At 39.8% G+C, this 26,401-nt stretch overlaps 1 protein-coding gene across 1 annotated transcript; it reads left to right on the forward strand.

Moving 5' to 3' along the window:
- Nucleotides 1–134: 134 nt before the first annotated feature.
- On the forward strand, nt 135–26,355 carry stag2a (stromal antigen 2a). The gene is made up of 34 exons (XM_040032741.1): nt 135–377; nt 3,901–4,013; nt 4,185–4,263; nt 5,444–5,602; nt 7,004–7,100; nt 7,185–7,261; nt 7,389–7,593; nt 7,701–7,852; nt 9,068–9,141; nt 9,440–9,563; nt 11,110–11,208; nt 11,355–11,434; nt 11,719–11,826; nt 12,650–12,758; nt 13,036–13,153; nt 13,328–13,431; nt 13,531–13,623; nt 13,714–13,803; nt 13,894–14,097; nt 14,201–14,271; nt 14,428–14,515; nt 15,966–16,046; nt 16,390–16,482; nt 16,611–16,782; nt 16,872–17,011; nt 17,096–17,197; nt 17,592–17,740; nt 17,823–17,951; nt 18,044–18,252; nt 21,171–21,411; nt 21,539–21,649; nt 21,754–21,880; nt 22,215–22,292; nt 24,013–26,355. Exons 2-34 carry the CDS (start codon nt 3,970–3,972, stop codon nt 24,034–24,036), a joined length of 3,831 nt encoding a protein of 1,276 aa, XP_039888675.1. The 5' UTR covers nt 135–377; nt 3,901–3,969; the 3' UTR covers nt 24,037–26,355.
- Nucleotides 26,356–26,401: the final 46 nt, after the last annotated feature.

Consider the following 26,401-nt stretch of genomic DNA (forward strand, 5'->3'; position numbering starts at 1 on the left):
CATTGGGAAGTTAGACAGCATGCGAGGTACTGTCCTACCTAATGGACAATCTCCGTGACTCAATCGGCGATCACATGAGAGCGGTCCATATGGACCTGCCGCTACGATAGCCCTGACAGGATATGGTCCCTCGTAGCGGCAGTACACAGTGTCGCCGACAGGTGGTGTGTGTGCTGCATGCATAACAACGACAATACACACTGTACCTTGCTATATTAGCCACCAAGAAGCCTCTTAACGTTAGCCAACAAATAAAACTACAATTGTTAAAATTTGGAAAATGACAGCCAGTGCAGGGAACTGACGAAAGCATTCTCTATGAACAGTCCGTACCGCGTGGATTATTTGATTTCAGTCCGTCTTTGAATTAAAACGAGGTAAGTAAAATGGCGGATAGCTAACGTTAACATCAAGGGAGTTTGCCATTGAAGCCGCTTTTCTGGGTTAGCTGTCAAGACACTTGTTAGTGTCACCAATAGTCATACCTATAGAAATACTAGTTCATCAGAATGTGCTATAGTCAAGATAGTTACCAACTGCAGCCTCTGTGTGTTTCCAGTTTGTGTTATATGTGCTAGTGGTCCAGTTAGCCAGCTACAGCTAACGGTAATACTAGCTAAGCTAGTTTCTTATGGTGTATCAAAACACTGGCGCGAAGTCTAATCGCAGTTGTGGGAGCCCGGTATTAATTAATTAGAGCGTTGATGTCTGTGGCCAAGATCACATTATCAATAGATTTAGCTCACATTAGCCTGAGAACTGCTTGGCCGTCGTAAAAACGACAGCACGTCAGGAGGAGATGAGAGCCGATAGCAGACTCAGCCTCCCAAACATCTGTGGTTGTTTGTATTTCGGAAGTATACAACTGCGCGTGTCACAACTGCGGTATGATTAAATTGTTTCAAATTACGAGTAACGATGCAGTTTACCGACACGGTGGACAGTAATAAAAGCGAAAGACAATTGTGCTCATCAGTAGCTAACGTTTTATTGAGACGCTGAAATCCGTACAGTATGCATATCCATTTATGGCGTTCAGAGCCTAGGGACAAGCCCCTACTCTGCTCAGGAAAAGCCGTGTTGTGTTTACTGGGATTTCCACTTACAGTATGTTCTATTGTACAAGAGCGGTCCGCAGTTTCCCCGTTTTCTCTGAAAGTATCTGCTGTAAACGTAAAGTTACGCAGAAAGTTATGAAACAGTCGCGATCACATGCATTTTTTCTTTTTTTCTTAAAAAAACGTTCATTAAGTAACACATTTCTAAGTATCTGTTTTAAAGTGTTAGAGCTGGGAGACAAAATCACTTATTTTCAGCTCCGAATAAGAGCTGTGTTGGAGATACAAGTGTAGTTTGCAAGTTGTAAAGTGGAGAGTGAAAGTGAGTCTGGGGAAAACACACCCCTTAAGCTTGGAAAGCTTTTTTTTTTGAGAATGGCCACTAACAAGATGTATTACTTAACTTTGCCAGTGTATTATCTTCAGTTAATTAATTAATGTGATATACATGTTTTTATGCCCCCCCCCCCCCTTTTTTTTTTTTTAAGAAGATGGTTTGTAGAGGCCTAAGAGGCTTCTTTGTATTACTTTTTTGCTCAATTATCCAAGGAGAGGTCACAAGTCATGACATCTTAGAATCTGGACCCAGCAAATTTGGAGCATTTTGAACCAGTAGTGCAGTCAAACAAGCATTTCCTCTTGCATTTCTCAGTCTATAAGCCTGTTGTAGAACACTTAAAAACACAGATGTCATTAAAAATAGTTCCATGTGTCCCAGTAAACTGCAACAGTGCGACACAGTCAGTGTGCGCACTACTGGGGTCTCAGTCATCTGAAATATTTTCTTAGCAGCTACCATGCAGCAACCAGAATCCAGCCCCTAGTTGTCAAAAAGATTAATCTGCAATTTCATGTATTACTTAATAGTTTGCTGTAGTACTGTCAAGTGATCCACAACAAATAGACTTTTTTTGCTAAGCCTAACAGCCCTTGATAGTGGTAATAAACATGGCAAGTGCAGAGGTTTGGTATTGCTGATGTGCTTATGTGGAGCCTGGATGGGTGGATTTCTTATTTTGATGTCAATGTGTAGTTTTTATCTTGCTGCTTCAGCTGGATAAATCACATTAATTGGTCTTACAACTGGCATCAAAACATATTATTGTTCAATGTACTAATTAGCTAGATAGATCTAGCTGACTCGCGAACGAACATGGTGCATCCCAGGTTGAGATAAGCGGCTCTGTTACACGCTCTCTGCTTTTCCCATTGCATAGCTAACATTATTACTATGTCTGTCAGCAGGTTTGGCTCACATTTTAACACACTGTAGCCGCGTTCCATTGCCGATATCTTGTGTTTGCGTTTACAACCTGCATACCATGCATTAACACGCATTTATGCAGATAAGTTATCTGGATACAGATAATCAGATTTAAATAGGTTATTAAAGCTTTGTGTGCCCTGACAGTGACACAACCACGCTCTCGTCATGCCCTTCAATATTAGTTTCGACAAAAAGTGTGAATCAGTTGGTACTACTATGATTACAATGATTAATCTTACCACGAAATGTGGGAAGAGTTTCATCTCAGCCACAACTATGTGCAGTATGACTAAACTAATAGCAAACAAAATGTACTTTTCATGAGCACGTTAAAAAATAACTGTAGGCTAGAAGGAATTGTGTGTTGAAGACTTCTTTGACTTTGGGCTCACATGAAATGGTTAAGAAGACTATGACTAAAATCATGCAAAGACTTGTTACTGAAAAAGTAATGTCCTTCTTGCCAAAGAAGGTTTAGTATGACCCATATATGAGCAATGTAAATGGAGTTCATTAAGTCCAATCAAGGTGTATTTATTAAACAACATTTATAAGGATAAAATTTTGAGGGTTTAAAATAACAACTATTTTTTTTTTGCTTTTGTTTATTAAGTTTACCTATTACAATAAAGGTTAGAATAATGTTGAATTCTTCATAATAATTTTCTAACAGATAAATATTGGCCACAGGGATATGTGAATGTTGTCTTATTTGTTGATAGGATGTAAGTTGAAAAGTCACATATTTTGGTGAATCCTTGACGGAACTGCACAGTAACAGTAAAACCTCAAAACACAGTGGAGGGAACATCATGGTTTGTGGCTGGTTTTCTACTTTAGTACCTGGATGACTTGCAGCCATTGATAGACCAGTGATAATGAAATCGAATCAAGAACTTCTCTTGAATGCTTGGCAAGTTGTTCACGACCTTAAATCATTATAAAAATGGTTATACATTTTTTGTCTTGGCCAAAGTCTTACTCTTACCCAGTTAAGATGATGCATGAGTGAAAAAGGTCCCGGTCCTGTAAAGCAGCAGTCCCCAACCCCCGGGTTTGGTACCGGGCCTCGAGAGTTGAAAATTTGTGTGAAAATTATTTTTTTTGGGTACTAGTTTTATTTTGTTGTATTTATCCAGGACACCTTAAAGGCCGGTCCGTGAAAATATTGTCGGGCATAAAGCAGTCCGTGGCGCAAAAAAGGTCGGGGACCGCTGCTGTAAAGTATCTCTGAAACATTGCTGAAGTCTCTAAACCAGAAACATCTGATGGAGTTTATAGCTGATAAAGGCAGTTCTACAGGTCACTCAAATCAGTGCTTGTTTTGTGAATGGCTATACAGAGTTAAATAACAACATGTAAAGTCCAACTGTAACTTAGAAAAAACATTTATAAGTAATCTATGCAGAAGGAAATCCCGGCCTTTTCAAAGGATTTATTAACATTTTCTTGAAACAGCAGAGGTGGGGCCTACATAAGATTATTTTGACTGTACAGTGATTTTTTTTTTGTTGCTTCATTCATTTCATTTTTTAATAATTCTGTTCTTTTTCTTTTTCATGTGCTATTATAAAGGTATATCCTTGCTCAGCACCCAGAGCAGTAAGAGCACCTACTCCAGCAGATCCAGAAAATGTTAAAGAAATGATAGCAGCGCAGGACTTGCACACTGAGTTTCAGTTTCCTCAGTAAGTAGAACAACATGGAAGTGTTACTGTAATGTTTTTATGTCCTTCAATGTTTATTTTGTATGTATGCACTGATGATATTTGAGATCGTTTTTGCTATGCTTGTGTTACTTTTTGCAGTTGTATTAAATAGTAATAATAATTACTAATAAATCCATGTGTTATGCACAGAGAGGCAGAATCTCAGTTGTCTTCAGATACTGACCTTGAGGATCCCGATGGCAAAAATGCGAAGACAGGAAAGGGCGTGGTATGTTTTCCTGACTTTCTTATCTTGGGCACTGTGCTGAGAAGCACTTTTAACATTGTCTGTTATCTGGCTTCACTTACTCCGACATCAGCGATCAGGCAAAGCAGTCACGTGAAAGTGGTTAGAAATTTAAAAGTGTTAGTCAACCCAGGGTTATAATCAGTCTATCTAAGAGCACCTCCACATGAATGGGATGACTGTAGTGCATGAACGACCACAGATATTGAGAAGTCTGCTGACGGCAGAGCGGCTGCTGTTAGAAAGGAAAATAAAACTATAATAACAGGAAACTGTTAAGTGGTTACACACCTAATACAGACTTAAAGTAACACAGTTATTGCGCAGAAACGTGTTGTGTGAGTGCATGTGAGAGGAAAAGTGCTGTAAGGCTGGAAAATACCTACAGTATAAATAAAGTTTAGCCAATTTGAAGCAAGAAAGGGAAAATTGGCAAAAATGCAGACTGTGTAAGTAAACAGTTAGTCAGACAGATTACAGCCATTATTGTTATTCTTATTAATGTTTTGATAATGATAATGCAAATAATAAATTTTTATTTAATTTGATTACATTTGTAGTTGTTTTTTTTTTTTACAATTACATAACAATTATATTATAATTGTCATTTTATTGTATAATATTAACTACTAATTGTAATTAGACATGCAGCTTGTGGGGATAGTTTAAGGTTGGGTTTTTTTTTTTTTTGTTTTTTTTTTTTCAGATAATTGATTGGTTATTGGATTGTGATTTTGTACCTGTTGATTTCTCATTTCAAACACCATTAGTTACTATGTACTCCAGTAGGAAGTGAACCACCTTCTTAAAAGCCAGAGTGAAACCTGGAAAAGCCCAAATCCTGCCTTGTAGTACAGGCCTCGGTTTATGTGCAGTCATGGTCACACGCAGGCTTGCAGTATATCCAGCATACACTGAGTAGAAATCAGTAAAACATCCTCACTGGTTTCCCGCTATCACAATGCTAATACATAGTCAAAAAAGTTTATATCATGCAGCAGCTACGTTTGATAAGAAAATAAGTCTGTTTCATCTCTGCATCAAATGTCTGTAATGTGATTTAGTTCCGTTTTTCTAATGCACAGTAACCAGATAAGCTATTGAGTATAGAGGCACACTGATGCAGTGTATGATAACAGAAGAACATCTTTCTCCTCATTAGGCAGCCAAGAAAGGGAAGAAGGCGCTTGGAGACAAGGCCAAAGGTGGTGGAGCTGGGAGGGTCACTGGTCCCGGCTGGGTGAATGGCCACCATCAGGAGAATGGAATGGAGAACATGACCTTGTTTGAGGTGGTTAAAATGGGGAAGAGCGCCACACAGGTGGGTGCACGGATTCTAATTTTCAATCAGTAACAATATGTAGCCTGGTTTAGTGTCTGTGGTTCTCATTTTTTGAATACTTAATCCATAAAGCTTGATTTATATTACTGTATTAAACCTTTGCTATAGCTACTGTATTTCTGAGGGTGGGCATTTCAAGCTTGCAACACACTCTATGCAGTGGACTTCATTTCTGTTTATTTTTTAAAGGAGTGCCACACAAGACTTATTGACAGCTTTTTTTTTTCCTTTACATCTGGCCTGATTTCCTTGAACCTTATGCATTGCGGTTAGAAGCAGGTTCTGTTTCTGTTTTTGTTCAGTAGTGGCTGCTAAAAAACTAGGTGTATTACTGCTGCCTCCTGGTGGTAATACTGGACAAACAGGTTTTTTTTTTTAAATTAAAAGATAACCTAATGACTACTCGAATAGTCAAAAATATTACCCACGCCTGTTGTGCATCGATACATTAACTACACATGGCAGCAACTCAATTCACCGAAAGGCAGCATATTGATTAGCACAAAGATAATACCATTAAACAAAATGTAATAGACTGTAGCTTGATGTTAATGCAATAGCTAGTATTCTTTCAACATAGACATTAGCCTAGCTCTGATAATCTGTTTTATGGCTCAGTCATTTCAGGACTCTGCTCTGCTCTGCGTTTTACTAAACGTAACAGTTGTTCAAAATGTAATAGGTCCAAGTCAAACATGATCAGCTCAGTTTCACTCGTAAAGTCAGACCGATGCAGGCTCCTCAGCGTACAAGTGCAAACGGCAATGACAGCCACCATGGCATAAGCTCCTCTTAGTTATGGCTGGATCAGGTGACCCTGAATTCTCCCTTAGTTACTTTGCAATACGTCTAAGCTACTAGGGGCTTCCCATGATGCAGTATTAAGTGTTTCTTCTTTACTCCCCCCCCCCCCCTTTTTTTTTTTTACACTTCCTGTGTGGTTATATACCCACCCTCCCCCCTTAACCATTAGTTATTCATCTTTGGCCATGTTCAACAGTGTGTCTTTGTCCTGTCCCCTCACCCCCGACCTTCCACTTGAGGTTTCTTTCTGTTAAAAGGGAGTTTTTCCTTCCCACTGTCACCACATGTTTGCTCATATGGGGTCTTTTGATTGTTGGGGTTTTCTCTGTATTAACATATGTTTTTTTTTTTACTTTACAATATAAACCGCCTTGACGTGCTTGTTCTTGTGGTGATTTGACATTATATAAATAAAACAGAATTGAATTGCGGGGATTCAGCACAACTATAAATCAAGCTTAATGGATTAAGAGGAGTCAACAAAGCATGCTCTCTAAGGAATGTTTTCAAAGTTATATTTTAGTTAGAAGTGTAAATAATTATGTGATAATTTTGTGAGTGTGCTTCCCTTTCCAGTCTGTGGTTGATGACTGGATTGAGGCATACAAACATGACAGGGACACCACTCTTTTGGACTTAATCAACTTCTTCATTCAGTGCTCTGGCTGTAAAGGTAGTTTTCCTACTTGTATTGTCTAAATGTGCAGCATGTTGGGTGCCTGAAAGCACATTCACACGCTCAATTTTGCTGTATTAGGTGCTGTGAGTGGAGAGATGTTCAGACATATGCAGAACTCGGAAATCATCCGGAAAATGACAGAGGAGTTTGATGAGGTGATGTAGGCTGTGTTTCAATACAACGTATTTTAAAGAACCACACCAGCATGGGAGATGTTTTTAATCTGGCCTGAAACAAATGTAATACTTGGGACCCCAATCTGATTATCTCTGTGCTGTACAGGACAGCGGCGACTATCCATTAACCCTCTCAGGACCACAGTGGAAGAAATTCAGGATAAACTTCTGCGACTTCATTGCGGTTCTGGTGCGACAGTGTCAGTACAGCATCATTTATGACGAGTATATGATGGACACAATCATCTCGCTACTCACCGGCCTGTCTGACTCACAGGTCAGGGCCTTTAGACACACAAGCACACTAGCAGGTCAGTTTTATTGTGGATTTTGTCTCCATCCTGCACGCCCATGCTGCTGTTATCTGACAGCTGTTGTTCCTACACGTATGTGTTTTAAACATTGTTGTCTCTGCCAGCCATGAAGTTGATGACAGCCTTGGTGAACGTGGCTCTGAACCTAAGCATCAATATGGACAACACACAGAGACAGTATGAGGCAGAAAGGAACAAGGTCATTGCTAAGAGAGCCAATGATAGGTTGGAGCTACTGTTACAGAAGCGCAAAGAGGTAAGAAGAAAGATAAGTTGTCAAGCATTCAACCCAGCGTTGATGTTGGAGTGTAATACAGCAACACGTCAGTGGGTGTGAGCGTTGTTTAACTCTGTCATTTAAATTTTTCACTCTATATATGAATTGACTGGGGGGGGGGGGGGCATGCTGCTGATTGTATTTGCCCCTTCACGTGCAGGTATGCCATACAGGTGTAGCCTTTTCTGCCTTTGTGTCTCTGGAGAATAGACTCAGTCACTACTGATTTATTTAAAGCCCCATCCCTAACCAGCTATAACCTAAAATTATGACTTTGTTTACCATTCCGTGGCCTTGTAATTTACTCTGTTTATTTTAGCTCATTATTTTATTGATATTTTTAGCGCAGCCACAGAAACACACTTCTCTCTTTCCAACAGCTGCTTCAGGGTCTTAATGCAGGCAGCCTAACATCGCCTCTTGAAGGCCGAATCCCTGTGACTGTCGCTTTCCCTTCAATGCATGTCGTATTAGTCATGGTTAATTTAGAAAGACATCATGTTCAATCACGGTTTCCTTTTCTCTCACAGTTTGTCAGTGCTGTAATGACACGTCATTGGCCACTGGATTAAAACAGTGTGTTTTTTCACCAACACTTTTCGTTGCCTCTCCGCATCAGTTCAGATGACATCTGGAAATTCTACAGTTAGAAAAAGTTGGGGGCTTTTTAGACTTGTGATTGCATGGGCTGTTATTAAATTCAGAGGAGGGTGGCTGCGCTTAATGGCAACTTACAAAGTGTCAGTTATGACGTTATATGAATCTGACGACACGTCTCCTGGTGAATCGTTTAAAATGAGTGATTTTACCATAAAAGACTGTTGAATCTCACTTTGAGATCTTGTGAATGTCTCACAGAAGCGGTATGAAAGATTTAGTGTAAAACTGAACTATTCCTGCATGAGACCACTGATCCAAATCTGAAATGATAAGACTGGTTTCTTTATTGATTGCCTGTGTAATAAGCACATTGAACAGGACTGGTTCTTTTTATTTTGAGTTTATTCTACATAAACTGTCCTTTCTAGTTCACAAAATGCATATAAATCCAGTATTTCTGGTTTACCTTTAACAATGGTAACAAATAGTGGATGAAATCTGTAAAAAATCCAAGTATAGAACAATACCAACCGTAATCTTGGACTTTCAGGGAGTTTTTGTGCAATTAATTTCAAAAACCTCTTTATCTTTTAGCTTCAAGAAAATCAAGATGAAATTGAAAACATGATGAATGCAATCTTCAAGGGAGTGTTTGTTCACAGATATCGGTAAGTAAATCCTTAAGCGATAAGGAATTCCCCCAGATTATTATGGTAAATGGCAACCAGACTGTGTGCTGAATGTAAGATCTCATCACGGGCTTCTTATCACTTTTGAGTTTGTACAACAAGAAGCAGACAGAACAGAGTTCATTTAGAGTGTTTTGGCACCCTCTAGTGCAAAATCAATGTTAATACAAGCATGAGTTCATTATTCACAATGAACCTTCTTCAGTGCTGTTTACAGCTGCCAGGTCTGTTACAGGCCCGTTTACTAAATTTAGTGAATTCTCTTTGTTTTTGCCAGCGATGCCATTGCTGAAATCAGAGCCATTTGTATTGAGGAAATAGGAGTGTGGATGAAGCTGTACAGTGACGCCTTCCTTAATGACAGCTACCTAAAGTATGTTGGCTGGACAATGCATGACAAGGTGAGTTTATGGAAAAAACGTGTGTTATGGAAGAACAAATTAAAGCCCACATCTTAAATCTTAGATTTCTGAGAGTCAGCGTATGTAGTAGTACCAGAGGTGAAGCAGTCGGTATAATTGAGATATTGAGATAAGCATCAATATAATTAATAACAACTTTTAAAAAAATGTACTCGGCAAGTAGGTTATCCCAGCCTATGTATGAAAGTGGCTTCAAACCATATTATTCTCCCTGCTCCTTCTCATGAGAATTTGATGAACTCAGAATCTTCTTTTTCTAGTTTAGCAATATTAGTACCAGCTTATCGTCACTTCATGTCAACAGTCAGTTTTTTGAGGACCACTTTTCTGAAAAAACGCAACGCATTCGTTCTGTACATAGGTTACCTGTCATGTTTGTACACAACACGTTCAGTTTGTAGCACCCTTTATCCAGAAAATCTCCCATTTGTTAAAGCCTATTACCGTAATTCCCGGACTACAGAGCACACCTGATTAAAAGCCACATGCTCTAATTTTAGAAAGAAAATCAATTTTGTGCTTGTACAGGCCGCACCGGATTTTAAGCCGTATGCGTTTCACTTGTAATATGAGATATTTACACAGAAATATTACACGTGAGGCTTTTTAACGTTTAATTTAATCCGTAAGGTAACATAAACGTTATGGTAACATACAAAAATACATACTGCAAATGCTTTTTTTCCTCGAACAGCGCCTGTAACACATACGTACGTATCAGTAACACACAAATTACATTGCTTATGTTTTTTTAACGGAACAGTGCACAAACAACATTACAACGTCTCTTAACAACTGGTAAAAATATATACCGTATATATACTACTTATCAATTTTATTGGTCTACTGTTACCAGGCAAAATGTTTTTGGCCGCATGAAAAAAATATGCATTAGCCGCATGTCAGTATAAGCCGCAGTGTTCACAGTGTGGGGAAAAAGTAGCGGCTTATGACCCGAAAACTACGGTAGTTAAAATTTGAAATCCAGAGCTCCTGCTACCATTTTCTTTCAGCTAGAGGGCTTTTATTCCAAACACCTCCAATCACTAGACTTATCCAGAGTTTAGATGGGTGCTCCAGTCTTGAGCTTATGCCTTCACTTGGCTCACATTGAAAGCAGGTGGATATTTTATGAGGTGTACTTGCTTTTCTTGTTCAGCCACTTGTGCTGGGTGAGAAAGACGCCTAGTACAGACTTCCTGTTTGGTGGAAATCGTCTGCCTGTGAGAATCCTATTTGATGCTGAAAGACACCCTCATGTCTTGCTGCTATGTCCCATGTTTGTTTTATTATTGCTGGTCCTCACGCATTTTTATTACCTCTACATAGACTTTTCATGTAACTGCATTTCAAAATGTTTGGATTGCAAACAGCTGTCTAAGAGAAATCAATCTAAAACCTGCTTATAACTTCACTTAACTTGCCTCTAGGGGTGCATTATAAGCAATTTTAACTGGAATAGTGGCAGAGTAACACAGGCATTCAGATTTCACGAGTATTTAATGCATTTCTGCTACGACTGCAGCAAGGTGAAGTGCGTCTGAAGTGCCTGACTGCCCTGCAAGGCCTGTTCTACAACAGAGAGCTCAGCACTCGGCTGGAACTCTTCACAAGCCGCTTCAAGGTAAGTAAGCATTACTAGAAATGTAGATGCCTCTTGGATATCATTGCATAGATGTAAATGTTTGATAAAGATAAAATAGTACCATTTGGCCATCATCATACCCGCAACTAATATTATGGAGATCTGACATTTTCTCTCACTGACAGGATCGCATTGTTTCTATGACTCTGGATAAGGAGTATGATGTTGCAGTGCAAGCTATTAAACTTCTGACACTTGTCCTACAGTGAGTAATCTCGCCTCCTCAAATTTCCATTTAATTTTGTACCACAGCATGTGATTATTAGGACATAATGTTTTAATTCAACACGACAGCAGATGTCAACATTTTCTTCAGACAAGTGTGTTATTTTTCTTAGTGTGCATTTATGTTTTCTTCCTAATTCTGAAAGCTATTGTGATTAAAATTTTTACAAATCATGTAAATAACAATGATAATTCTCAGCGTTTGTTTTTCTTAATCAAAAATCCAATAATCACAAAGACTTATTTATGCTTTTCATGTAACAGGAGTAGTGATGAGGTTCTGACAGCAGAGGACTGTGAGAGTGTTTATCATCTGGTTTACTCGGCACATCGACCCATCGCCATCGCAGCGGGGGAGTTCCTGTTCAAAAAGTATGTGTTTTTCTGCAGATTTGAAAGAGATGTAATTGAATCACCAGCTTGAATGAATGTTATCTATTCAAAATATTTTAGTGCCAGTAATAAAACTGACAGAAACATTCCAGGGATTGGCTTATTGTGTAAACAGGCTCTTTGATTCAGCCTGAGTCTGGTTGGCACTGCATAGCGAGCAACATTCATGGGAAGCACACTAAGCTCCAAGAAAGGAGGGAGAGGAGGAAGGGCTTAAAGGAATATTCCACCCTGCTCTCGGCTCGGAAGGTGGCTCTGAATTTTTTTTTACTGGCTCCTTGTTATTACAAAAACAAAAGTATGAAAATAATGCTTGTGTGAAGGCCAGCTTAAGTGTAAAGTCAATTAGATTCCATAAAGGAGACACAGGAAATATGCATGAGATATTTGTCCCACCTTTCACCATCTTACAATGCTGTGATTGCAGCCATTCCCCAACTCTCTGTGAATGGTACTCATGGCCATTGATCAGTGGTCTTTGATCAGTGGGTGTTGATCAATGGTCATGAGAATTTGCATAATTATGATTAAGGAACTGACCTCCCAGCCCATTGTTCCTTCAGTGGGCTGGTTTCAGTCTTTATGCAAATGTACTGTTTATAAGATTTGGGGAAACCTGCAGTCAGCTGAGACTGAAGAAGTCACTTGGATGAGTGACGAAACGTTTCTCTCACAAAACGCTACGTCCAGATGAACAGAATCAACTTTTGGAGATTTGTCCCACCTCCTTTCCTAATGAGGCTGAAAACGTTCATTTAGCCTGTTTTTCATATTAAACTGCTGTTTCTTTGGTTGATTGAAGGTTGTTTAGCCATCGAGGTCCTGAGGAGGAGGGATTACCCAGGAGGGGCAGGCAGAGCCTCAACGGCAGCCTGATCAAGACTACTGTGTTCTTCTTCTTGGAGAGTGAGGTGACCAGGCTTTTATGTCAGCCCTGTGCCCCTGCTTTGCAGAAATGGCAGTTTCAACTGAAATGTGTCAACGTTTTTGGTGTTTCTGTACTTAATTATTCTTAAGATTTGATTAAATAATTAAATAAGAATCAGAACTGTGCATACATCTATTGCAAGGCACTGGAGATTTATTTTTTTATGTGGTTCAAAGAGAATAAAAAAATAACAGAAATGTATTATCTGTGTTTAAATAGATTATTTCATTTCATTACAATTCACATTCCATTTTTTACAGCTCCATGAACATGGGGCCTACTTAGTGGATAGCCTGTGGGAGTGTGCGTCAGAGCTGCTAAAGGACTGGGAGACTATGATCAGCTTGTTGCTGGATGAGCCAATGCCAGGAGAGGAAGGTAAGGAAGCGCTGTCTCAGAACGAGATTTTTAGTGAGGAAAATGAATCTTTTTGCCACTCTATTACTTATTTGTTGTACTTTTACTCTAATTTGTGCTTCTCTTAGAAGGCAAGTCTTTTCATTAGATACTTGGTAACATTCTTTATGTTTTTTTGTTTGTTTGTTTTTTTAGCTCTAAACGATCGTCAGGAGACAGCCCTGGTTGAAATCATGCTCTGTGCCATTCGGCAGGCTTGCGAATGTCATCCTCCTGTAGGCAGAGGCACGGGGAAGAGGGTGAGTGTCAAGCCGTCATGCTTGAGATAGAAAGGATTAACTTAGCTCCTTGAATGATTTCATGTTGACTGTGCTGTCGGGGTTTTGTGCATGGAAAAGGTCCTGACTGCAAAAGAAAAGAAAACACAGCTGGATGATCGGACACGAGTCACAGAGATGTTTGCAGTTGCTTTGCCTCTGTTATTGGCAAAGGTGGGTGATTCAGAGTTCTCAGAGTTCATTATCTAATCAGGTTCAATATTCATGAAATAAGCCTGACTGCGTTCCCTTTTGTTTTTGTAGTACTGCGTTGATATTGATAAGGTGACCAATTTGCTACAGATACCAAAGTTCTTTGATCTTGACATCTACACAACTGGGCGGTTAGAAAAGGTTTGTGAGTTGTTTGTTTTAAAGCTTGTTTTACAGCTGAAGTGCATTGTATGTGTTGCTGGTGAAACAATGTTATGTTCTTTCAATTAGCATTTAGACGCACTGTTGCGACAAATCTGGGAAGTCGTGGATAAGCACACAGACACTGAGGTCCTGGAGGCCTGCTCTACCACCTACCACTATCTCTGCAACGAGGAGTTCACCATCTTCAACCGTGTGGACATCGCCCGCTCCCAGCTTCTTGACGAGCTTGTAGACAAGTTTAATAGACTCCTGGAGGACTTCCTGCAAGAGGTAGGTGCTGTAAGGCGTTTATCTGTGTGGATTATTTTAAAGGATGCTCGCAGGAGTAGAGGCAAATATCTGAGATTTCAGCATATGATCTCTTGTTTGTCAGGGTGAAGAACCTGATGAGGATGATGCTTACCAGGTTCTATCCACACTTAAGAAGATCACCACTTTCCACAAGTAAAAGCAGTTTATGGAAACTGTTTCAGTTTTTGATTTGAACACATTACTTGTTAAAAATCTTACGTTTCTGTTTTCTCATATTGGGTTAAGATGTCAGTGACAGCATGCATGCATATTAAATGTTATAGATTTAATGTACATTTCTGCTTGCAGTGCACACGACCTCACTAAGTGGGATCTCTTCACCAGCAACTACAGGCTACTCAACACAGGTCTACAGAATGGCGATATGCCTGAACAGGTATTACAGTGTCATCCCCAAAATCCTACAAATGGAGTTAATCAGGGTGTTTACATTCCCATATGTTACTTGAGTTACAGGTGATGTGAGGGATAATTTGGAAAGAATCATTGATCATATATACTCACCAGCCACTTTGTTAAATATATCTTGCTAGTACCCAGTTGGACCCCTTTTGTGCTTTCAATTTGTGTCATAGATTGAACAAGGTGCTTTAAGCATACCTCGGAGATTTTGGTCAATATTGCCAGAACACAGAGATGCTGCACATCTATGATGTGGCTCTCCCCTCCTACCACATCCCAAAGTTGCTCTGTTGGTTTCAGATATGGTGACTGGAGGTCATTTGAGTACAGTGAACTCATTGTCATGTTCAAGAACCCAGTTTGAGGTGGTTTGAGATTTGTGATGTGGTGCTTCAACATGTCATCAGAAGATTGTACACTGTGGTCATCAAGGGATGGACATAGGCAGCAACAATGCTCATGCAGGCTTTAGTGTTTAAATTATGCTCAGTTAATAATAAGGGGCCCAAACTGTGCCCAGAAAGTGTCCCCCACACTTTTATATCACTGCCACCATTATGAACAGTTGATACAAGGCAGAATGGATCCATGATTGCATGTTGTTGACATCAAATTCTGACCCTACCTTCCCAGTGATGTAGCAGAATCGGACAGCCAGCATTTTTCCACTCTTCTGTTGTGTAGTCTTGGTCAGCCTCTGTGAACCGTAGCCCCAATTTCCTGCTTGCAACTTAAAGGGGTGTTGTGGTCTTCTGCTTGCTGTAGTCCATCTACTTCAAGGCTCGATATGTGGTTGAGTTACTGTTGCTTTCTTCTTTCGGCTCCAAACACTCTGGCCATCCTGACCTGGCATCAACAAAGCATTTTGTTGCCCAGAGAACTGCTGTTCAGTGGACATTTACTCTCTCTTTCAAACAATTTTCTATAAACCCAGAGTCTGAGTCTAGCACTAATGACCGTGCCACATTCAAAGTCACTTAAATTGCCTCTGTTCCTCATTCTTATGCTCCTTTTGAACTTCACCTGGTTGTCATGACCATGTCTACATGCCAAAATATAATGAGTTGATGCTATGTGACTGGCTGATTAGATATTTGTATTAAGGAGCAGTCGAACAAGTGTACCTAACAAAGTGGTGAATGCGTGACAGAAAATAAAAACAGAAAAAATAGATGATTATATGAATAATTCTTTTGTGTATTTAAAAAGAAATAGCAAGCACAAATGAACCTTGACATGTCTTAATAATTACTGAACATCGAACTCTTTTAAAATTTAGAGTCAAGCTTTCAAAATAAAGTTACGATTAACCAAGTTAGTACAGTTCAAGTAAACTAGAATTACCCTCTGAGTGACCTGTTAAGTTCATGTTAAAATACTGAATGTGCAGTTTATCTATTCTGCTTGATTTTTGTTCCTCTCAGATTGTGGTTCATGCAATGCAGTGCACACATTACATCATCCTGTGGCATCTAGCGAAGGTTTCAGATGGCACTTCAGTAAAGGTACTGTTCACATTTTGGGGATATTTGGAAAAAAACATGTAATAACATTTCTGTGCCTACATTTCCCAAATAAATATGATTGGCAGTGTATCACAGTTTGAAAGTATCCTTCCGCCTGTGTCACAGTAAATTCTCTCTGTAGTTACATTTGGACACCATGTATATGCAGATCTAAAGTAGGAGTTACATGTTTTTACTTTGTTTTGCTTACAACACCTCCCAGTCTGATTGCAGTTTTCTGTCAAGCTTTATAAATAGAGTTATACATTTCTTAATGCCTGGGTAATACAGGTACAATGTTCCTTTGAAAGGGTTTTACTAACTGAACCTTTACTCCTCTCAGGGTGACATGGTGACCTTGAGAAAGCAAATGCGAGCTTTCTGTTTAATGTGTCAGCGCTACATAAACACCATCAACAACGCAGTCAAAGAGCAGGTGAGGATTTTGATGAGTCAGATAATTTTTATTTATTTATTTTTATTTCCTTTTTCGTTTTTTCAGCGCAACTGAAAATTTCTGTGGTCAGCATTTCCATATATGCTCAAGTGTTGTGTTTATTCCAGGCCTTCACTATACTGTGTGATCTGCTACTGATCTTCAGTCACCAAATTATGTCTTCAGGCCGGGAACAGTTGGAGTCTCTGGTCTATTCGCCAGACTCTTCTTTGCAGGCAGAGCTGCTCAACTTCATCCTGGATCATGTTTTCATTGATCAGGATGATGACAACAGCACAGGTCAGAAAACACTACCCTGTTTTATATGAACCTACCACACTCTGTTTAAAGAAGGAACATGACTTTTTATAAATTTTTCATTTTTTTAGATGGACAACAAGATGATGAAGCCAGTAAAATTGAAGCTCTACATAAGAGGAGAAACCTTCTTGCTGCCTATTGCAAATTAATCATTTACAATGTTGTGGAAATAAACACCGGAGCAGATATATTTAAACAGTACATGAGGGTAGGTCTAAATCCTGTAGAGATCATAACGAAATCATCCAGCCCTGTTGTTTTAGTTAACAGTATTTCTCCTGTTTCTCCTCAGTATTACAACGATTATGGAGATATTATCAAGGAAACAATGAGTAAGACGAGACAAATCGACAAAATCCAGTGTGCAAAGACGCTCATATTGAGCCTGCAAAAGGTATGACATGTGAAACAGATGGATGGTCACTAATGTGTAAAACATACTTGTTGCTGATATTATGATGAGACCAGGTTTGCCGCTGTTCAGGAGACACAGATGAATTGTCTTAACACATAGATAAGGAAGCGCCTTTTGTCTCTGTACTGTCAGTAAGCAGCCAGGCTGTCCTTGAGATCCAGCATCATCATCACTTAGATCATCATACTGCTGGAAGCCCGATAAAGTCTTTTCGGGCCTCCTCAAATAGCGATACCTCACCAAATAGAAGAGATAAAAGAGTCAGTCCCAAAATCCTTTATTTGCATTTTAGTCTGGAAAAAATCTTCTCAGGGTCTTCAGAGGCTTTTAATTACTAAAATCAGACAAACAATATTTGAAACCTCTTTTGCAGTTGTTCAATGACATGTTGTCTGAACTCGGCTTCAATTTCGACCGCTCATCATCAGCCTTCTGCGGCATAAAAGAGCTCGCCCGACGCTTCTCATTGACGTTTGGTTTGGATCAGCTGAAGACCAGAGAGGCTATTGCCATGTTACATAAGTAAGTCATTTCCCTAACCCAAACATCATTTGCTCTAATGAACAGGAACTTTCATATGTCATGTCTTGTTTGTTTATTTTAGAGACGGGATTGAGTTTGCCTTTAAAGAGCCAAGTCCCCAAGGAGAAGGAAGTCCACCGCTTAATTTAGCATTTTTGGATATCCTGAGTGAGTTCTCTAGCAAACTAATTCGACAGGACAAGAGGACAGTGTAAGTTTGCGGCACGATGAGTAATGTGAGCATGAAAATGATGAGAACCTCTAAAAAGACTCTAATGTTTACTGTCATTTTACTTTTTGCAGTCACATGTACTTGGAGCGATTCATGACATTTCAGATGGCCCTGCAGAGAGAAGACTGCTGGCTGCCTCTCATCTCATACAGAAATTCTCTGCAGGCTGGAGCAGACGACGACACTATGTCTGTAATTAGTGGGATCAGCAGTCGAGGCTCCACTGTCAGGAGTAAGAAATCCAAGCCAGCCACTGCCAGCAAAAGAAAATTGCCTGAAGGTGAGCATTGCTGGTGTACTTTGGTGGACCATTTATTTTATCTACCACAGCAACCGATCTGCAGCATGAGTTCATCTACATCAGGGGTCGGCAACCTTTCTGATTATGAGTGCCATCTAAAATTTCCTCAGAAGTCAATGTGCCATATGACTGCATTAGCAATAAATTTAATAATGCTCTATAGTAACAGTTACACACTATATAGAACAACTTTATAGAATATTTGTTCGCAGATGTTGGCAGCTATCAGCGAATAGTCATCAGCTATTTTGAAACAAAAAAAGACACTTTTTATCCATAACAGCAAATGAAGTGCACAACAGAAAATGCAAATGCTATTTATGGTTTCCTCACAACAATGATAAGTACAATAAACTGGGTCAGTATGGTATGTTTGTTAATACAGAGATACACATTTAATGTGATCTCTAGTCTCCCACTCAGAGACACAGGTCTCCGAGTGTCCAGCATTCAGACGGCTACCTGAGGACACTCTTCATGTGAGAGAAAATCTGCTATTTGTACAACCAAATACTGTCAATAAGGCCTCTGCAATGTTCTGAAGACAGTTAAACTTGTCAGGTAGTGATGTCCAGAAGGTGAAAATGCAAGCTCCATGAACACACACAGCTATGGATACCAGCTGCGTTCGTAGTTCTGCAAACTTTGACCCCACAGAGTCGAGGTTTTCAGTTCAATCAGCTGCATTTCGATGTCGCATCACTGGCATTAACTCAGCCAGTTAATGCAAGACAAATCCAGCTGCTCATTAAAGCTTTCTGGTTTGATCAGAAAAGAAAACATTGGTCCAGACACCTGAAAGTCCCGAAAATACATTGTGAATTCTGTCTCAGTCTTCGGATGTATACAAGTATTTCCGTGGTGCTGATGCTGCGCTGAGCGAACAGCTCCTGAAGCATTTGAAGTGTTGGAATGTGAAAATTTCAACATCGCTTGAAAAAACTGCCAGCTAGCAACGTCCCTCTCACCAGTAGGCTAAGTAATTTTTAGCCAATTACAAGTTGAATCTGGTACTTGGGGTTGTTAGCTAAGATACTGTCATTAAGAAGCAGCACAACTAACGTGTCTATGCGAGCTAGTTTGCGATGTGCACCGCTGGCACGGCCATTTAGTTTTTTTAATGCACCTTCTCAAATTAATTCACTGCATGTCGTGCCCAGGGCTGGACTGGGACAAAAAAATCGGCCCAGGCATTTTGAGTAGAGACCGGCCCACCAGGTATTATAGGAAAAGCCATAAAAACTTTGAATGAAAACAGACGCTGTTGTGACAGTGATGTACAGTCTTATTGGTATATGTATGATTTCTATACATTTTACATCAGATAAAAACTTTGATTGTAGGATTCAGATAATTATTTATTAAAAGCTAGACATTTTAAATGAGAATAAGAAAGAAAAGTATTTCTTTGTGCTCCCCTTTCCCTGTTAATGCCCTGCCTGGCCCCCCTGGCAAAACTTTGCTAGACCCGCCCCTGCACAGTTACCAGCTGTCAGCTACATAGAAAAGGATCCTGGTGTTATTTGTCTCTCAGAAACAGTTCATAACTTCCCTTCAACTCATTCATGTCACGTAAAAGGTAAACCTGTTTCTCCATCACCTGTTCAGCTCTGATGATTCAGTAAGGACATCTCCTGGTTTCATCTTCATGTTTCCCTCTCACCACATATCCAAAACGACATCCTGACCAGCAGATTTTACAGCTGTGGCTCCAGCAAACATCAGCTGATACTAGAAATTAATAATAAATAAAATCTAACAACAGCTGATCAAGCTTAAACCTGCTGCTGTTGTTTGGCGCGACATCCGCTGGTTTCTTGTTTCTGGCGCAAAGTGGGCGATAAACAAACAAGAGAGAAAAGCCGATCAGCTGATCATTGATCAGTTTCATGATTGAAGTAGCAACAGGAGAGGGAGGGGGAGAGGATGAGAGAAGAAGAGGCAGCTGTGCAGCGTAAACACAGAATAATGAGGTTACTAACCTTATGAATAAAATAAAGTTCACTATTAGTAACATCATAGCACCCACCCAGCTGTATAGAAACTCCGTCATGCTAGCTAGTACGCAGTAAGAGTTATTGTAACTGACTGTAAAGTCAGCACAACGAAAATAAACTCCACCTAAACTTGGTTTGTATCTGACCCAGATAGACTGCAGGTCATAACTTCTTACCTGAAGTTCAGTTCACCTGACACTCGGACCGGCGGCCGCCTTCGGTCTCTCCTCCTCCTGCCTCCCCTTTCCATCATCCACCTGCTGGCCTCTGTGGAAGCTCCGCCATAGCCACCACCAAACAACTGATTTATTTTTACACATCGGCCAGCATCTGGCCAATTCACCACCTTTCATTGTTTATACTGTTACAAAAAAATAAATAAAATCATCGGCCCATAAAAACCAGAAATCACCATGGGCCCACTGGACAAATGCCCGGTATGCCCGATGGCCAGTCCAGCTATGGTTGTGCCATCAGTTTACCCTGGCACGCGTGCCCAGGGTTGCCGACCCCTGATCTACATCAAAACAGCTGCTGGTTAGTAGAGTTGTATTTAAGGTGACAACATTTTCTTTGTATTCCATGACTGTCACAGCAGTTTGTTTGCTGTATTTCTTAAAGTCTGCCTGAGATTGAAATAAGGTCTTTCTGTGAGCGAATACGCCGTCGTGAATTTGAATATGGTGCAGTATTCACCTTCAAACGTCACACATAAACATAAAAATGCATCTCTCTCTTAGGGACATGTATTTCTCCTAGGATCCTCTTGCAAAATGTTTCATGTTAATTCTCATCACAGCCTGCCACTTTAATAATAAATCAAACAGCTCACTCATTGTTATGGCCACTGCGTGTGTTCAGTAAAATTCAAGGAGTGTAACAAATGATTTTCTCTGGCAGAAGAGAACAGCAGTAGCAGCAGCGATGCGGTTTGGATGAACCGTGAGCAGAATGTGCAAACGCCAGTGATGATGCATTCACCCCATCTAACTTCCACTGTACTGAGGGATCCAAAGAAAATGAGGCCAGAGGACAGCTTCACAGCCACGTTCACCATGCCAGCAGAGCAGCATCCCCATCAGCCTGTGCCTCCTCAGCAGCAGCAGCCACACCCTCAACACCAGACTACCATTGATTACAAGTAAAAAATATGTGTATTACATTATTGCATACATGTCTGCAGAGGTCTTAGTTGCAGTACAGTACCGTATGTAAAGCCACTTTTTTAAAACTGTGGGAATTATGAAGTAATGAACCCTGTTCCACAGTACCCAGGTTACTTGGATGCTGACACAAAGGCAACAAGCTGAAGCCCGTCAGCAGCAAGAGCGGGTTAGCATGCACTACGCCAAGATGAGGAACCACATGCAGCAAGCAATGTAAGAAGTTCAGCACTTAACTGTTTTTGGCCGAACTTTGAGCCAATAAAGAGTCTGACAAAAAGCATTTTTCTGACATGTTATTTTTTTGTTACGCGTCACAGTCGTCGAGGCTCTGGGCTCATGGAGGATGATGAGGAGCCAATAGTGGAGGATGTGATGATGTCATCTGAAGACCGCTTGGAAGATATCAATGAGGGCATGGATTTTGACACAATGGACATCGATTTGGTAATTAAAAAAACAAACAAACAATAGTCTAAATTTGTCTAGATTTTGTTTAATAATTCCAGTAAGGAAATCCTAGGAAGTTGATTCCGCTGATTTGGACGTGGCATTTTCAGCGGGAGATGAGTAATGAAACGTTTCTCCCACTGAAAATGCAGCACTGAACCAAATTAGAGATAATCTGAATCCTGCATTTCTAGCAGAGTAAGCTGGTCATGACAGTCCTTCCAATAAATAAATAATAAAAGCAAATGTTGATGTTAAAATTAATAATTTTTTAACTGTATACTTTTTTCATCTTGTGGAGTATTCTTCTAACTGAGTTGTTATCTTTCAGCCGGCATCAAAGAATCGCAGAGAAAGAACCGAACTGAAGCCAGATTACTTTGATCCATCTTCCATCATGGATGATTCGGTAGGAGTATTCCACTTCTTATAATAACTGATTGATTGATTGATTGATTGATCATACTTTATTCATCCCGAGGGAAATGGGTTAAGGCTGCCAGCCGTGCCAGCGCCGTCTTACCCTTCCGACCATACATACATTACACAAACATCACATGGGGAAGACAGGTCAGAGAGGTATAACATGGAAAAAGCACAACATGAGGAAAGATAAGGAGAAAAAAATAACTCCCCCCAGACTGAGCTCCAACAGGGAGATCAGTTTGAGAACAGAAAAAAAACACCTCTGCACATAGCACATGAAAAAACTCTTAATACACCAAAGAAACACATGACAAGCAACAGGGATGGGTAAAGGGTGAGAGACAGCCAGTGTAGACAGTGCATCCGGGCCAGCAGCATAAGCGCTGGTCTCCTTGATCCACCGTCAGCATCGGAGGGGAATAAGCGTAGAAGGCGTTTGGAGGGGGAGTGGGGATGAGTGTACATCTGCCTGTGTATATATGTCTGTGTCCATGTGTGTGTATGTGTCCAGAGTTCAGCTGAGACAGTGTCCTTCGCCCTGCCAGGCTAAGTAAACAGTCTTCCAGCCAACCCAGGTGGCCTTGCATAGAATGGGAAGAACAGTCTAAACACAGTCCGTATCAGGGTGTTGTTGTTCAGCTCCAGCCTTGAGACCGCAGCTGGCGCCGAAGGGGTATCCGCATGAAGTGATGGTGGTTTTTACTTTAGTGCGAACAACTCATATGAATTTCAAAGCTGTTCTAACAGTCTGACACTGGTCTCTCAATCTCCCGTTGGAGAGTCGTGAGCTTCTCCATGATGTTATCAAACTTACGCTCCGTGATGTTGTCATTCTTGTGCTCAAAGAGCCAATTCTGAGAACTCACGACCGCAGTGCGCTTCTCCAAGATGTGATCCAATTTGCGCTCAGAGGTGTTGTTCCGAGCGAGCCCCTCCAAGATGTAACCCAGTCTTATTCTGAGTATTCACGGCAGCCGTAAGCCTCTCTAAGATCTTATCCATGCTGCACTCAATGAGCCCATTTTGAGAAACTCACGCCTCGTCCCATCGTTTCATTCCCAGCGGGCAGCCTTGTGGGGGTTTGAACAGCCGGTTCCGCTTTCTTAATTCTTCGATAAGCCAGGGCCAAGCCAGCTCCGATCAGCAAGAAACCTGCTATCACGGTTCCAAATAGGTAGATATCTTCAGCACTCAGGCTCAGAGCCCAGACTTCTCCTTGAGAAAAAGGGTGTCAATTGTATTCAGGGACCAGTTGATCAAATCAAATCCATAATTCTTCTTTTAGGTTTTAGAGAACAGACTGTGAGAGAGTGTTCCAGGGAAAAGTAATACAAAAAACACGAGACTAGACAAGGACACAAGAGGCTAAGCAGGGAAGCTAAGGGGGAGGAGGAGGAGGAAAAAAGTGCGACCGCCTTCGTCAAGAGCAAGAGAGCAAAAAAAAAACAAAAAAAAAAACTGTTTGAGTGAATGGCCAAGTAAGCATGATAGATCAACGTACAGTTCACGCATGCCTAGCCTTATTTGGTAGAAGTCCATTTTCTTGTTATTTATGACCGTTTGATTAAAGAATCCCAAAGGAAGAACAACTTTAGGTGTAAAAACAACCACCATTTCTCATCTGTTCATACTGTACACTCGATATCTGTTTGTTTTTATTTGGTTTTGAATTTCTAACACTGCTTTTTTTCTTTCGCCTTTAGGTTCTCAATGTTTCAATGTTTTAATATGAAAAGGACAGCATGTCATCGAACTCCTGGGACGGTGAAATGACTCTTTATAAATGAGAGTGGACTGGACTAGTAGGCTTGTGAGACACCAATGTTTGCCTCTTTAACACTTTGTTAAAACTTAGAAGGAGTGCTTGAGCTTGGATTTGAATTTTATTCTGCTATTTTCACACACCGGATTTTGGTCACACTGCGGCAGAGATGTTTCGGTTTTTGTTCAGTCGCCCTAAAAAAACTTGATGCCAGCTATCACTTGGCTACACTTGTTATAATGTGTGAAGCGGTACAGGTACGGATATTGTGTGGCAGTTTGCATGGTGATGGGACAATAACAGGTCAAAATTCAAGTGAATGATGTATACCTTTAAACTCTTTAAGTAGACGAAAAATGTCTGTAAATACATAGCGGCCAATATACAGGGAGGGTGAACACAATTTCATGAACACCAGAAAATATAATAGGCTTGCAGAATAACACTACTGTTTTGATGCTTGTAGTGTTCAGTTATTGTTGAACACTATAATAACCCTGCACTTTGTCACAGAGGTGGTAATTGTGCTGGATGGTCATTTTTAAGCTTTACATCGAGAAACTATCTTAGGTTTAAACGAACCCCCTCTCTGATGCAATCCGAACATACGCTGAACATATAATGTTTCATAATGGCAGCAGTTATTAAATGGCTACTGCGTTATATTGGAAGGGTGTCAGTGGTATTGTTGTTCACCTTCTGAACTTTTAAACTGTAGATTCTGGCATGGCATGTAGCCATATATCAAAACATGTACACAGTAAGTATAATGTGAACTGGCGTGTCATACTGTTTAAAGGCCTTGCCACAAGTTATATATATACAGCATTCTCAGATTTCTTTGTGATGGTATTTTTTAGAGACATGTGTTCTGCTTTTATACCTTCTAGATAACTTTGATTTATAGATATTTTGTAATGACAATCAAATGTAAATTAATGGTTTCTATTAATCATGTTATTTCACATAGAGATTCAAATGATCCTTTTTAAAGGAAATGATTATGTTACTATAGATGTGGCCAGCTGTATTTTCTTTTCGTCTCTCTGTAGCGAACGGGTACAAACGTACCTCATTGCTCAGATGTAGTAATTTGACAAATTGAGGCTGCATCTAAAATTATTTTTTAATGTTGGAAGAAATCACAATGTTGTAAAACTTTGACTCGACCTCAAATATGTAATCTCTCCTATATATTAACTATTTTTTTCCACTGTATAGTATCTAGTAATATCTAATATTAGAGACATGCCATGATTGCAATCTTTAAAAGAAAGGATTTTTAAAATGGTTGAGAACGATGTGTGTTTGTTTAGTTTTGTTTTGTTTTTTTGTATTTGCAGGTGTTCAGAAATAGTTTTTCAAACTGCCAGTTTGGTTGGTTTGCGACTGCTGCGTGTATAAGAGTTATAGAAATATTCTAAATTACAAAGCTTCTAAATTCTTTAGCCAACAATCATAGTATCAGAATTGTATATTATACAGTTACAAATGTGTAATATATTGTGAATCGGTGCTCATTTTATATTTACTGTTTCTTTTTGTGTGAAATTTTGGGGAATTGTCAAAGGAAAAGAATGTAAGTCTTTGACATTAATCTACTAATTTGTAAGTGCACACACAGTGCATTGGTTTTTTTTTTCTTTGTTTTACCGTGGATTGTTCCGGTATTTCTTCTGTGTATTGGCCTGGCTGGCAGAATCAGACTTTATGAAAGAAGGTGTAATCATATTGTAGCTGAAAATGAACCTTATTTCCTCAGTGTCACTATAATCTGGAGAATCAAATCATCAGGTCTTAACCCTCCTGTTATGTTGACCCAGAACAGAAGAGATGTCATCTGCATCACTACAGAAAACCAGAAAATCAAAATTATACAAGAAAATTGTAAAATAATCAATGCCAGTGTTTCTGACACTTTTTGGATGAGTACACATGCCCCGGGTCAAATTGACTCAGGAACATAATTGGTGTTCCTGGAAACCAACATAACAAGAGGGTTAAACATTACCACATACATAATAACTTTTCATGTTAGGCAAATGAGAAAAACACATCTTAGACTTGCCTGTAAATTTACATGACTCATGTCATTTTGGAGCTTTTCTGTTTTGCATCAAACTGCTGAAAATGTGCAAACATCTGTACGTTTATACATATTTAAATATTTGCGTATATTAAATTTGTGTTTATATTCTATTTACAAAGTGCCCATTGCATCCTTTACGGTTTGTATTTATGTATGGAGATGTAACATGAACAGAATAAACCCTCTACAACTGTGTGACGACTTAATAACACAGCAATAAATATGATTTGATATGGTATTA

This window comes from Simochromis diagramma, unplaced genomic scaffold (genome assembly GCF_900408965.1).
Source record: "Simochromis diagramma unplaced genomic scaffold, fSimDia1.1 OVJJ01000216.1, whole genome shotgun sequence".
Classification (NCBI taxonomy): Eukaryota; Metazoa; Chordata; class Actinopteri; order Cichliformes; family Cichlidae; genus Simochromis; species Simochromis diagramma.